Raw genomic sequence first — 14,299 nt, 5'->3', positions numbered from 1 at the left:
CAATGCATATGAAAGTGAAAATCCAAGAGGGATCTTCCAGGGACCAGGGTCACAGCTAAGGTCATGGTAGCCAAATTTATCATCAATCTGGGTCCCACAAACAGCCTCATCACATTCTTCTCGAGATTCTCACATTCTCTCAATACAATAGCTCACAATTTAAATAAACACGAAAACTTTGTGATTTGACCAAAATGCCCTCAATCTCACAGAATCTTATTGGATTTTCCCAAGCCCCAAGCAAAGCACAAGCATAATCCCTCTCATGCTCGGACAAATCTGATCACCTTATGAGTCACGACTTTACGTTGTGCCTCTTCAACGCAATATAATACAAATTAACACTATAACTTTGTCCTTAATAAATTTAATCTCTCTCTCTCTCTCTCTCTCTCTCTCACACACACACACACCCACCATGCTTTGTTGCTTTTCTCAGTTTTTGCTTTATCCACTGTACTAGGGAAGGGCAGCCTCATATTAATTTTAAATTCTCTTTCTACTTTCTGCACATGTGCATGATTTATACGCAAACTCAATTTCCCATTCTATCCCTGCCTTTGGATTTTCACCTATTATTGGCCCACAAAGCAAGCATTTTTATTTCTTTCTTTCTTTCTTTAATTTGAACATATACTTTAAACTCTGTTCATTTAAAAATTCTCTCTCGGTAAACTTTCAGTGAGGCAAAGCTAATTAGTGCTTTGGGTTGTTGTGAGATAAGATTATTAGGTTGTAGTATATTATTATAGTGTTCTTTGTCCTGCTTCCTGACTTAGTGATAACAGGCAAGCATGCTAGTTCTCTTTATGCTTTCAAAATCTGTGCCTTGTTTCTTCTTTTTTTTCTCCTTTTTGTGGGTCTGAGGGAGATTTTTGGTGAATGTTGTTGCAGAAAGCAAATGGGTGTCTTTCTACTTCCTTGAAAAATCACTGTAACGTTATCAGTTTGTAACTGGACTGAATGGGGACACCAATAACACAATGTCTTCTCTGTTTCATGGCACTTGCCTGGCTTTCTTGTTCTTCTGCAAATGCTGTGCTCTCTCCTAAAGGAGTGAACTTTGAAGGTAACTTCAATTTCTATTAACTCTGTGTCAGTCAGTTCAAGAAATTGAATCCTGAAATGGGTGTCTCTGAAATTTATGTAGTTCAAGCTTTGATGGGTATAAAAGCTTCTCTTGTGGATCCTCATGGAGTTTTAGATACTTGGGATGGAGATTCTGTTGATCCTTGTAGCTGGACCATGGTCACCTGTTCTCCTGACAACCTTGTCGTTGGCCTGTGAGTCTTTTGTTTTCTTCTTCTTCTTTCATTAGACTCAGATTTGAACTTGAACCATTCAGTCCACAATGAGTTTTCAGTGTCAATGAAGATGAAATGAACACTGAAGAATGATTTTAACAGTTAAGCATTAACACGGTGTTGAATCCTGCAGGGGCACTCCAAGTCAAAGCTTATCTGGTACTTTGTCTCCCACCATAGGAAACCTCACAAACCTTCAGATTCTGTGAGTGACACTGATACAATATATCCACCCACACATGTTTCTCGCTGTAAGCTCAATGATTTTACTAGGTGTTTGTGTTTTTTCAGGTTGTTACAGAATAATAACATAACAGGTACAATTCCTTCAGAACTAGGGAAGCTTTCAAAGTTGCAGACTTTAGATCTATCAAATAACCTGTTCAATGGCGAAATTCCTTCCTCTTTAGGCCACATGAGCAAGCTGCAATACTTGTAAGTGAGCATTTGTGATCTGATTTTAAGACACTGCATATTATCAGCAACACTTTTTTCCTGGTGTTGTGTGAAGCTTTTTACCATTGAAATGCTTGTTTTCTTTTCAGGAGGCTCAATAATAATAGTCTTTCTGGACAATGCCCAGAGTCACTGGCCAACATGACACAGCTTGCTTTTCTGTAATGTTTCATGGCTTCTTTGGAAATAAGTACAATTCTGCTACTTTTTTTCCCCTAATGATGGTTTCCTGTTTCATGACAAACATTTCAGTGATTTGTCCTACAACAATTTGAGTGATCCTGTGCCCAGAATTCTAGCCAAATCATTCAGGTACATGTCTCTTTATTTTTAGATTATGTTTCCCATAGCCTTTCCGGTTTAAGTGAGTCTTGTAAATGAAAAATTGAGTTGTAAGTACTGATTTATATTTCTGATGTCAGCGTTGTTGGGAATCCCCTCATCTGTGGTGTTGGGAAAGAAGAAACCTGCCATGGGATGACACTGATGCCTATGTCCATGAACTTGACCAATACAAAAGGTAACATATTTTAAGTATGCTATACATATAACCCTTCTAAAGTTTTATTGAAAACATATAGATTTTTCTTTTATCCTTAGAATTGATACAAATGTCTCTGAATTTTAAAATTGCGTATATTTTCTTTTTATTTTCAAAACCTTCACAAACTTAAACAAAGAATAAATTGCACAAACCACCCATTAGTTTTATCCATTTGATTTGGGTAAAACTTGAGGGAACTTGAGGTTAGCTTGCTCTTGACCATATTATTTGATTTGTGACATTCGGTGCTAATATTAATCTGTTTCCTTCCCCAGATGCTCAACCTTCTGAAAGACAAAAACCACACAAAGTGGCGATTGCCTTCGGTTTGAGCCTAGGATGTCTCTGTCTCATAGTTGTTTGTCTTGGACTATTTCTCTTGTGGAGGCATAAGCATAACCAGCAAGCATTCTTTGATGTCAAAGGTACAAATACAATACAATACAGCCTTCAAATGAAGCTTACAATGATATGATCACAGTACAAGATTGTCCCACACAAGCTAACACAACATATCTGATCTTGAGATGTTTCAGATCGTCATCATGAGGAAGTGTATCTAGGAAACTTGAAGAGGTTCCATTTCAGAGAACTTCAGATTGCTACAAACAACTTCAGCAACAAGAACATACTAGGAAAAGGCGGGTTTGGACACGTGTACAAGGGAGTGCTTCAAGATGGAACAGTGGTTGCAGTGAAGAGGCTTAGAGATGGGAATGCCATTGGTGGAGAAATACAGTTTCAGACAGAAGTTGAAATGATCAGCTTGGCAGTACACAGAAACCTTCTCAGACTCTATGGCTTCTGCATGACTCCCTCTGAAAGGCTTCTGGTTTACCCTTTCATGCCTAATGGCAGTGTTGCTTCTCGTCTCAAGGGTAAGCTCAATCATCAAACTTGTTTCGGGCAACAAATTTAACCGGTTTAGGATATTGCGAGTAGTAAAGACTCTAATCCCTTAAACAAGTAGCTGGAGGTTCGTTTCTCAACTTTATAAAACAAACTTAATTGGGATAGACCAATTCTTTGCCCTCGGTACCCTGAAAGAGATTAGTTTCATCTGTTGGCGGAAGATACTCCTGGTGTTTATTTAACTCCATTTCTGATAACCTATGTGAGATATGAAAATGGTGAATTCATTCATTGATGACAGGAAAACCGGTGTTGGATTGGGGTACAAGGAAGCAGATAGCTTTAGGAGCAGCAAGGGGATTGCTATACCTTCATGAACAGTGTGATCCAAAGATAATTCACAGGGATGTGAAAGCTGCAAACATACTGCTTGATGAGTACTATGAGGCAGTGGTTGGAGATTTTGGATTGGCAAAACTTTTGGATCATCAAGACTCTCATGTTACTACTGCTGTGAGGGGTACTGTGGGGCACATTGCCCCTGAGTACCTCTCCACAGGGCAGTCCTCTGAGAAGACTGATGTCTTTGGATTTGGTATTCTTCTTCTTGAGTTGATCACTGGACTTAGGGCTCTTGACTTTGGAAAAGCTGCCAATCAGAAAGGGGCCATGCTTGACTGGGTATGATTGCTTCACTCTAAACTTGGGATTGTAATGAAACTTTAAATCCCATAAGTTTGTCTTAGTTATTAATTTAGTCCCTCAAGTTTAATTTTTATTGATTTTGTCTCTTAAATTTGCTTCAGTTATTAATTTGGTACTTATTGTTTAAAGAGAAAGTAACACTGTTAAAATCTATTGACATGGATAAAGAAATATTGATAACAATCATGTAGATTTTAATAAAAATATATGTAATTATTTAGGTAGGAAAGAAAATAAACTCAGAAATTTTTAAAAACAAAAGAACAAAACACAGCATAAGATATTAGATTGATAAAAAATTAAATTGATTTAAAGGCTTATTTGTTCTCATTTAGCTACATATACATGCTAAGTTATCAATATACTTTACACATTGGATAATTTAAGAGTCAAATTGTATTTTAAAACTTAAAGGATTAACATGATAATTTTAAATATATATATATATAAAGGACCAACTAAATAAATAAAACAAACTAAACTTAAATGACTAAAAGTTTCATTATGTCTAAGATCTAGACTATCCAAATTTAATCAAGAAGGACAGTGGTCCAAGATTTAAAATGAGTATCATGTAGTCCAATTCCTTTGACAATTAAAAGAAGTGATAGTTCTTTTGCAGTGAATGATTATATCACAATACACAATAATCTTGATGTGGTGTGGCTCAGGTGAAGAAAATTCATCAAGAGAAGAAACTTGAACTGCTTGTGGACAAGGATTTGAAGAGCAACTATGACACAATAGAGCTAGAAGAAATGGTGAAAGTGGCGCTTCTGTGTACTCAATACCTTCCAGGACAGAGACCTAAGATGTCAGAAGTAGTGAGAATGCTTGAAGGAGATGGACTTGCAGAGAGATGGGAAGCTTCTCAGAGAGCTCATCATGACTCAAACACAAGCAAATCCAAACAACCCCATGAATTCTCTTCATCAGATCGCTATTCTGATCTCACTGATGACTCTTCTTTGTTAGTCCAAGACATGGAGCTTTCAGGTCCAAGGTGATTCATTGTGAACCTCTGTTGTATACAGCTTAGATTTCTCTCTTTATATATATACATACATATATATATATATATATATATGTTTTTCTAAGTTAAGAAATTGAAGTGTATGATTTTGAAGAGCCTATAATGATGCTTGAATCTATGTGCAAACCCACGTTGATTTTTGTTTTTTTAAATGTACAGAAATTTTTGTGGTGTAAAAAGTCAGAGGAATTGGTCTTTTCAGCACAACTTCTTGCGCTTATATATACAGTTGTTTTGACTTGCATTGTATGTTTTCTCTTTTTTGTTTTTTATTTAATGGAAATTAAACTGGATCAGATTTAACCATTGCTGGGCCAAAAGGAGAGTAGCTCTTCCAATTTTTTTTTTTTTTTTTACATTCATACAAACTCAAACCTAAGACCACATGTTTAAGGAGCTACATTTCGTTCCCCTAAGACCAGTAGCTGTTTATGTTTGTCTTCTCTTAATTATTTTTAGTGCTAAAACCATTAAAGATGAGTATTGAGAACATCAAAAGTGACTATTAAAAAAATAAAAAATTAAATTTCAATCAAGGATTAGGGTTCTTTTTTGAAATTTTAAAATTTCATGATCCTTAATTGTAATTAATATTCTTAGAGGGTTTTTAAATGTCATTTTTCCTTTTCTTTTTTTTCTTTTTTCTCTTTTGGAGAGACTTCTATCTATTGATGCGGGATGTTTTCAATATTTTATCTACAATTGAAATTTATAAATTTATAATTATTTAATCAATAATATAAACTCTTTTTTTTCAAAAGAAAAAAATTACTGAAAGTCTAACTGTCATTCATTCAATATTTAGGAAACTCCAATCATTTTCATAATCTTACTTACTATAGAACCAAAGTAGATCACTAGATCCCACCCTATTCAGAGCCGTTTGTATCGTGAGTTTCATGCATTGGGTTTTCCCATTAATTTATATGTATGTATGTAAAGAACCTGTCATCCACAGATGAAGAAAAGCTTGCTTGCATCATCATATAAAAAGAAGATAAATTAGTTCGGAAAAAAATCTTATATCCTATAACATGTGCTATATTTGTAAAAGCTTCTAAAAAAATTAAACCTACATTGAAGATGAATTTCGCTTAAGAAATTTTTATTAAACCTTCCATTAAGAATTACATGACAGTTTAATTAATTTATACTCTTAATAAATTAGTCAATGACATTTAAAATTACATATTCTAGGATGTTTCAATTAGAAAATGTTATTAATTACACTTTAAAAAAACCTAAAATGCTTTATATTTTTTACCATGATACTTCCAAAAAAAAAAGTTATCTTATAATACTGAAAGGAGGAAGTATATATTGAGAGGGTATATATTCAACAATTATTTGTTGTTAACTAAATGGACATCTAGAGAATTTCTAAGAAGAAAAGAAGAAATTCTATAATCTGCATCATGCAAAAAAAAAAAAGTTAAATTCTGGTGTTTAACAAAACAAAAATATATCCAACAATTTGTAGAACTCCCATATGTGGATTCCAGAACTTAATTTCAACACTTTTTTTTTAATAAAAAAACATTATGTTCCGCATCAAGTTGATAAGAATTTCCAAATTTCCAGGGGCAGTGGAAGGAGCAACACCAAAAATCAGATCTATGATTTGAGATTATAATTTAAAAATCAGATTCTGGTGTTATAATGGTTTAACGGTATACATGTGACTTTAAGGATCATAACTTTTTTAGGTTCTAATTAATTTGCATCTCAATTTTCAACTATATGTTAAGGTCAGGAATGAGCCACCTAGTTACCCTCTAGACCCTAATCTAATCTCTCAAATTCTTTTGGCATCATCTTTCTAAAAGTGTGATTTGTTTTTTTCGACCTCCCAAACCCACATTCTTAAAGTGAAGTTTGGTTTAAACTCAAACTGAAGTTTGGATCTCAAAAGTTAAGTCGGATCCAAACAATCTTGTTTGGATAAAAATTGTAGGAATGACTTTTGTCTCAAAATTAAGGTTAGGGTAGGAGTTGATTTTCTTTTCTTTGTTTTTTTTTTTTTTTGCTTTTCACTTTTTGTGCTCATTTATCCATTTATTTCAACTTTTTAGAATTTACAAATAATACTTCTTAATTATATATGGGCACTTTTTTAATTTTTAATTACAAAAACATAACTTTAGGTCCTTACACTTTATTCATGTAGGGATTTAAAATACTGAAAAATAAAAATACAGAAGTCTAAATATTAAAAAAATGTTAAAAAAGTGTAAAGATCTTAGAGGGACTTAAAATATAAAAAAAAGTGTAAAGACCTAAAATATTTAAAAAAAATATAGGAATCAATAGCAAAATGTGAATAAAGTGTAGAGATTTAAAATTATGTTTTATCTATTAAATTTTTTATTTAAAAAGATCAAATTTACATGTATATTATAAAATTTATGTAAACTTGTTTTTGAATTATATCATTAAAGCATGTTACGATTTATTAAACTGATTTTTTTAAGGAAAAAGTTTTCAAACATAAATTAAGTTACTTTAAATGACATTTACCTTAATGAACTTTAGTTTACACCCTTTAGTTTATGGAAACCTCATTGTTGCAAATTTTAATCCAAATATGCACACATAACACGTTTTTCTTTTAACTTTTTGAGAAGGATACTTATTTAAAATTTTGATTTTTCATGAGATCGGCTTTATAAGTAGTTTAAATCCTGCTTTCTTAAATTAAAATTCATTTTTTTAAAAAAATAAATACTAAATTGCGACAAACTTCTAATTACTAATTTTAAAGATATAATTTAAGATTGAAAAATAAAAGGAATAAATTTTAATCAAAACATATAAATTGTTTTTTTTTTTTGGGTTACGCGTTTGCACTATCTAAATTTATTCTTGTTCTTTCCGATTAATTCGTTGTACTTAGCATAAGCAGTTTATTAGAATATTCTTTTTTTAATTTTTTTATAGTCGATATCATAGTATAATATATATTTTTGCACACTCATTCTTATGCTTTTTTTTTTTTTTTTGCCAACGGACATTCGTATGCTTTTTTAACAAACATAAACATTTCAGATATATTACTAACATTTATAGTAGTAACGATAAATGTTACCAGTTATGAATTACCCGAGTGGATTACGGCTAAAATTTTTGTTATTCACATAGGAATATATTATTAATATAAATTTAACACAGCAATTTTGTTACTTTTAGTGATTTGATAGTAATTTAATTTACAACTCATGCTCCTATTTTTATAACAAGGGTATTTTAGTAAATCCATTTTAAAGAAACCTGGTCCTTGCCTGTCAAATTCATTCGGTATCTTGAAAGGAATTAAATTTTTTTGAAACGAAAAGCTAACCAAAATCAACATTTACTCAAATTTCTTAAAAAGTTGTGCTGCTCATTCAGCAAAATTTCTGTTAGAGTCATCCCCTTTCTAAAACTACTAAGGAAAATTAAGGATTTTGGTGTAAGAAATTAGACAATCAATTTTTATCAAACTTTTAGATAAACAAATAAATGAGCTGATTTTTTTGTTCACTAGGTTTCTGAAGACAACTTTAATATTATATTTACAATGACCCTCCTTTAGGCTAAAAAATCTTATGATTTCTTATGTGACATGATTTAGCTATTTTTCATACGGTTTTACAGCGGTAAAAAAAAAATTCTGGTCTTTACTCGAAATTTACAAAAGTTTTTATCCTTATATGGAATTAGTTCTATCTTCTTGGTCTACAAATGTCATTCCCCTTATATTTTTACAACTTCCTAGAGCTTTAACTTAAGCTAACTCTTTGACCTAAAAAAAAAAGAAAAAACCTTAAGCTAACCCAAAACTAAGATATAAAAATATTTTCAACGATCAAACACAGTTCTTGCTAACCATACGTGGCGCTTCAATAGAAACTCAAATGTACAACACTTGACCTACATAGTGTTTGGTTGACGTGGAAAAATAGAAATGAGAGAAAATTAAGACAAAAGAAAAACGTGGGATGATCAAGTTATAAGTATGTAGCTGTGTTAAATATTTATTAAGAAAGCTTTGCTGTCAATGTGATTTTACCTGACTCGGCCCCATAAATAATGGGTAATTGTATCAAAAAGAGAAAAGACAAAAACAAGTGAGTTATGTAATTTTCTCGACAAATATATATTAATGATATCATATTAAATCCAATGCATTTAAAGTTAGACAAAATATATTAGGAAATAGATTTCGATAATGAAGCTTTTAAACCTTCAAGTTTGTTTCTATCATCAATTAGGTTTTGAAAATTTAAGTTTTATCAATGAAATCTCTAAAGTTTTATTTTCTTATTTGATCTCACTGGACCGACAATTTTTTTCTGCAATCCATGAAAAGATTGTCATCCTTGAATCAAAGGTTTCATGACATGTATTTATGATTGTACTTTTTTTTTTAATATGAAGAGGTATGATTAATCCAAACAAGGATACAAGTAAATCAATTCACAAGTTGAGTCATATTCCTTTTATCATCCACCACCTCTTACCAAAAAGGTAGCAATTGATCAGAACAAGTAAATGGGCACACAATAATTAGCCTCTCTATGCATAAAGTTCAAAGAAACCAATCTAAAATGAAACATATTCCCTAGCATACTCAATGACGTCTCTGAAAGGGTGTTGTCTCACATCATTCCTGGTAAGCAGATTAATCGTCTCAGCACAATTACTGAACACTTGGATTTTTTGCAAATTTAAATGCTAGCACAATTTAAGGCCTTGAATTATACTAATAACCTCAATAATTGCAGGGAGAAATTGACCAACATGAGAGTTAAAATCGGCAATCCATTCTGCATTGTTATTTCAGATCATGCCTCCACACTTGGAAACGTCATCCTCATCATAAGAACCATCAATGTTTAGGTGTAGATCATTCCTAATAGATCTATACCACTTACATTATGAACATTGAGAGGATCTATATAAAGTATCCAAAGCATTCAAGAGCACATCCTAATCAGTCTTGGTTTTGTGTAAAATTGCCTCCTTCAAACATGTTCTCTCAGCATCATCATCAAAGAATTTAGATTTACATATAGTACATCAAATATCCAGCTTTCTTTGTCAGGTTCTATAGTATCCGGTCCTCACCCTCCAGGCTTTTGGAAGTGCTCCAGAGTTTGGGTTTGATGAGATCGTTCCACTTTTCCTCTGCAACCAGGCAATCTCTGAGCACATGCATAATGGTCTCCTTCTGCGATGAGCATCCTACGGGGCATTGGGCCTCATGTTGAATTCCTCGTGCCATGCGAAGTTCTGCTATGTGCGACTTGTTTTTAGCAGTCGGCTAGAGATATACTTTGATTTTAGCATCTCCATATTTTGTTCCAAGTCGTGCCAGCACTAGAGCGTGTTGTCACGGATGATATTTCCGTGACCGTGTAAAGACCAAGATAATGAACGGTCCGCTGGTTAGCCTCGCACAATATGGGTAAAGGGGGCGACATTAGCATTGGGGGTGTTCTGCCTCAGTCTTCGGACTGTGTGCACAACTGGTCGGGGGCTAGTGCCGCCTCCCTGATGAGCCCATGGCAGGGCGAAACCAGTGTGATCCGTACGTGGTAAGGCTTGTCCTGAGGATTATGGGGTCCTCCAGGACGCCGCACGGGCGCCGTGTGCTGCGCCAGACTCTCAGCCCGTGACAGAGTGGTATCAGAGCAGGACGTACTTTACTGTCGTGTGCGCGTGGGGTCCCACGTTGGGACTGGTCGGCCTCGGCACCGCTCCAGAAAGGCCTCCGAGCAGGTGGGTCCAAAAGTGAGGACTCGGGCGGGAAGGTTGGCCGTTGTCGACTCCACTCCTGTTGGCTCGCGGGTGCGAGTGGGTCCGAAGAGTGCAGGACTCGGGTGGCCACTCAGCAAGTAAGCTGGTGTGTTTGTGGCAGTACTGTACGTACGATCCTTGGGCGGAGTCATTCTCCCCTAGCACGAGGGCGTGCTAGATTGGGTGTGGGAGAATGTCACGGATGATATTTCCGTGACCGTGTAAAGACCAAGATAATGAACGGTCCGCTGGTTAGCCTCGCACAATATGGGTAAAGGGGGCGACATTAGCATTGGGGGTGTTCTGCCTCAGTCTTCGGAGTGTGTGCACAACTGGTCGGGGGCTAGTGCCGCCTCCCTGATGAGCCCATGGCAGGGCGAAACCAGTGTGATCCGTACGTGGTAAGGCTTGTCCTGAGGATTATGGGGTCCTCCAGGACGCCGCACGGGCGCCGTGTGCTGCGCCAGACTCTCAGCCCGTGACAGAGTGGTATCAGAGCAGGACGTACTTTACTGTCGTGTGCGCGTGGGGTCCCACGTTGGGACTGGTCGGCCTCGGCACCGCTCCAGAAAGGCCTCCGAGCAGGTGGGTCCAAAAGTGAGGACTCGGGCGGGAAGGTTGGCCGTTGTCGACTCCACTCCTGTTGGCTCGCGGGTGCGAGTGGGTCCGAAGAGTGCAGGACTCGGGTGGCCACTCAGCAAGTAAGCTGGTGTGTTTGTGGCAGTACTGTACGTACGATCCTTGGGCGGAGTCATTCTCCCCTAGCACGAGGGCGTGCTAGATTGGGTGTGGGAGAATGTAACGGATGATATTTCCGTGACCGTGTAAAGACCAAGATAATGAACGGTCCGCTGGTTAGCCTCGCACAATATGGGTAAAGGGGGCGACATTAGCATTGGGGGTGTTCTGCCTCAGTCTTCGGACTGTGTGCACAACTGGTCGGGGGCTAGTGCCGCCTCCCTGATGAGCCCATGGCAAGGCGAAACCAGTGTGATCCGTACGTGGTAAGGCTTGTCCTGAGGATTATGGGGTCCTCCAGGACGCCGCACGGGCGCCGTGTGCTGCGCCAGACTCTCAGCCCGTGACAGAGTGGTATCAGAGCAGGACGTACTTTACTGTCGTGTGCGCGTGGGGTCCCACGTTGGGACTGGTCGGCCTCGGCACCGCTCCAGAAAGGCCTCCGAGCAGGTGGGTCCAAAAGTGAGGACTCGGGCGGGAAGGTTGGCCGTTGTCGACTCCACTCCTGTTGGCTCGCGGGTGCGAGTGGGTCCGAAGAGTGCAGGACTCGGGTGGCCACTCAGCAAGTAAGCTGGTGTGTTTGTGGCAGTACTGTACGTACGATCCTTGGGCGGAGTCATTCTCCCCTAGCACGAGGGCGTGCTAGATTGGGTGTGGGAGAATGTCACGGATGATATTTCCGTGACCGTGTAAAGACCAAGATAATGAACGGTCCGCTGGTTAGCCTCGCACAATATGGGTAAAGGGGGCGACATTAGCATTGGGGGTGTTCTGCCTCAGTCTTCGGAGTGTGTGCACAACTGGTCGGGGGCTAGTGCCGCCTCCCTGATGAGCCCATGGCAAGGCGAAACCAGTGTGATCCGTACGTGGTAAGGCTTGTCCTGAGGATTATGGGGTCCTCCAGGACGCCGCACGGGCGCCGTGTGCTGCGCCAGACTCTCAGCCCGTGACAGTGTGCTTGTTTAGGATTTTACTTCAAACCATAACAACTAATTATGTATGGTTATGAATTTAGGCACTTAATTTATAAAAGTTTAGATCAAAAACTAAATTAATAATAGAGACAAGACTAAAAGTTTCATTATCCCTAAATAAATATACTTATAATTTTATTATAATCAAAATCATTAGATCAATCACTTGATGATGTTAGAACTAATAACTTAGTATATAGTTGAACTCCTTATCAAAATGGAAATTAAATTAAACAATAATAAACTGAATGTGTACAAAATTTCTCATTCTAGAGACCTGTGTGAGGCTAATGGATCAAAATGAACATCAATCAATCAATTAAATAATTAATTAAAGTAAGTTCTTAGTGACCATAAGCAAATTATGAGTATTATTTTTCCAAATGATCTCTCTTTCATGCAAACTCTGCGCCACGCTGATAGTTTTAGTTCTTTTCTCTTTTCATCTCAACCTACTCAATGACTTTTAGGCCACGTTTAACTTAATATATGCCATACAAAGAAAATAAATCAAATAAAATAGTACAATTATTTTTTTGTTTGTGATAATATAATTTTTAGTCCCTAAATGTTATCTTAATCATCAAATTTATTCCTAAACTTTGACTCAATATAATTTAATTTTTATAGCTTATTGAGCAAAGAAATTATAAAAACATAATTTTATTGAATCAAAAAACTATAAAAACTTAGTTGTTTCGAATAAAAATAAATATTCAGGAACTAAATCAATAAATGAAGAAAAGTTCACGAACTAAAAGTTACATTTTTCTTTTTCTCTTTTTTTTATGGTTTTAAGACAGAGAAATTTATAATTATCGAGTTATTATAATAACGGTAAGTTGATAGTATTTTTTAATGTTATTTATTTTTTATTTTTATCAGTCACCAGAGTGTTTTTATATTAAATGATTTATAACTTACGTAATAAAATAGAAAAAACAAATAAATTCATTTTACTTAGTCTACAATTTTACTGTGCGTGCCACCAAAGAAGTTTCTATAGTCGCCACGAAGTAGACCACATAATTGGGTTGAATTATTTGCTGATATGTACCGCATAAGCAATATCTTTTGTTTTTTAATTACAACAAAAACACTATCTTTGAATTCACACTACAATATTGGACAAATAAAATTCACACTAAATTATGTAAAAGTTACTATTTGTTAAAGCATGGGTTTTGTTAATTATTAATTTAATAATGACTATTCTTGGACTACCAACTACCAACAGATATTAAGTCTAACAAAAAAAATTTAAACCGGTTTGTTTAAGATTAAAAAATAAGTAATTTAGAGATTTTATGAAAAGAAATTTATTTTTTAAAGATTTTATAGAAAGAAGATAATATTTTATGTTTGGTTTTAATAATCAAAAAATGATTATTAGTTAGTTATTTTCTATGTTATCTTCCTATATTTTTGTTTTATAAAATTAATTTATTATTATATTATTTTAAAATTTTATAATATCTTCATGTATTCTGCCTCTTTAAAACACTTTCTCTCATTTACTGCATTAAATTATTTTCAGAAGTTACCTAAAGTAGCTTGTTAAAATAATCAGATATTTGTTTTTTTTAATTCTGATTATTTTTAAAAATTTAAAAAATATTATAAAAACTGACAAAATAAAATTTTTTTCAAATAATAAGTGATTTTTTCACACAATAAGCTAAAACAAATAAGTCCTTAATATCTCATAGTATGACAAATTAATATTCAAATTTTCATTAAAAAGAGGTACTTACATTCAATGTCAAGTCATACCTCGAACCTCCAATAGAATGAAGTTTATGCGGAAAAAAATTGACCATTATTGGATTATGATTATACTCTCTCCATCCCTATATATTAGAGCTGTTAATTAAGGTCAACCCTTAAAAGGCCAGAGCCTAAATAGGTTGGCTCT

General features: G+C 35.2%; 1 protein-coding gene across 3 annotated transcripts; it reads left to right on the top strand.

The window, feature by feature from the left end:
- The first annotated feature begins 634 nt into the window (after positions 1–634).
- Positions 635–5,143, top strand: LOC129308490 (protein NSP-INTERACTING KINASE 1-like). 3 transcript variants are annotated; one of them, XM_054949735.1, is made up of 12 exons: positions 635–788; positions 895–1,069; positions 1,151–1,283; positions 1,438–1,509; positions 1,596–1,739; positions 1,850–1,921; positions 2,013–2,072; positions 2,183–2,280; positions 2,580–2,729; positions 2,841–3,182; positions 3,458–3,837; positions 4,533–5,143. In XM_054949735.1, the coding sequence occupies exons 2-12, from the start codon at positions 964–966 to the stop codon at positions 4,866–4,868; spliced, it is 1,893 nt and encodes a 630-aa protein (XP_054805710.1). In that variant the 5' UTR covers positions 635–788; positions 895–963; the 3' UTR covers positions 4,869–5,143. The 3 variants fall into 3 exon arrangements, with proteins under 3 accessions (XP_054805710.1, XP_054805624.1, XP_054805795.1); XM_054949649.1 differs by lacking the exon at positions 635–788 and having other exon boundaries at positions 796–1,069; XM_054949820.1 differs by lacking the exons at positions 635–788; positions 4,533–5,143 and having other exon boundaries at positions 796–1,069; positions 3,458–3,843.
- The last annotated feature ends 9,156 nt before the right edge of the window (positions 5,144–14,299 follow it).

Source organism: Prosopis cineraria, unplaced genomic scaffold (genome assembly GCF_029017545.1).
Source record: "Prosopis cineraria cultivar Desert tree isolate PC_DT_omini unplaced genomic scaffold, ASM2901754v1 PC1, whole genome shotgun sequence".
NCBI lineage: Eukaryota > Viridiplantae > Streptophyta > Magnoliopsida > Fabales > Fabaceae > Prosopis > Prosopis cineraria.
The sequence above is the reverse complement of the archived record's forward strand: the minus strand, read 5'-3'. Positions and strand labels throughout refer to the sequence as shown.

Coding starts and splice junctions, on each gene's coding strand:
- LOC129308490 (XM_054949735.1), top strand. CDS start 964: ATGGGGACACCAATAACACAATGTCTTCTCTGTTTCATGGCACTTGCC. Junction 1,740..1,849: donor ATGAGCAAGCTGCAATACTT/GTAAGTGAGCAT, acceptor TTTTCTTTTCAG/GAGGCTCAATAATAATAGTC. Junction 2,281..2,579: donor GAACTTGACCAATACAAAAG/GTAACATATTTT, acceptor TTCCTTCCCCAG/ATGCTCAACCTTCTGAAAGA.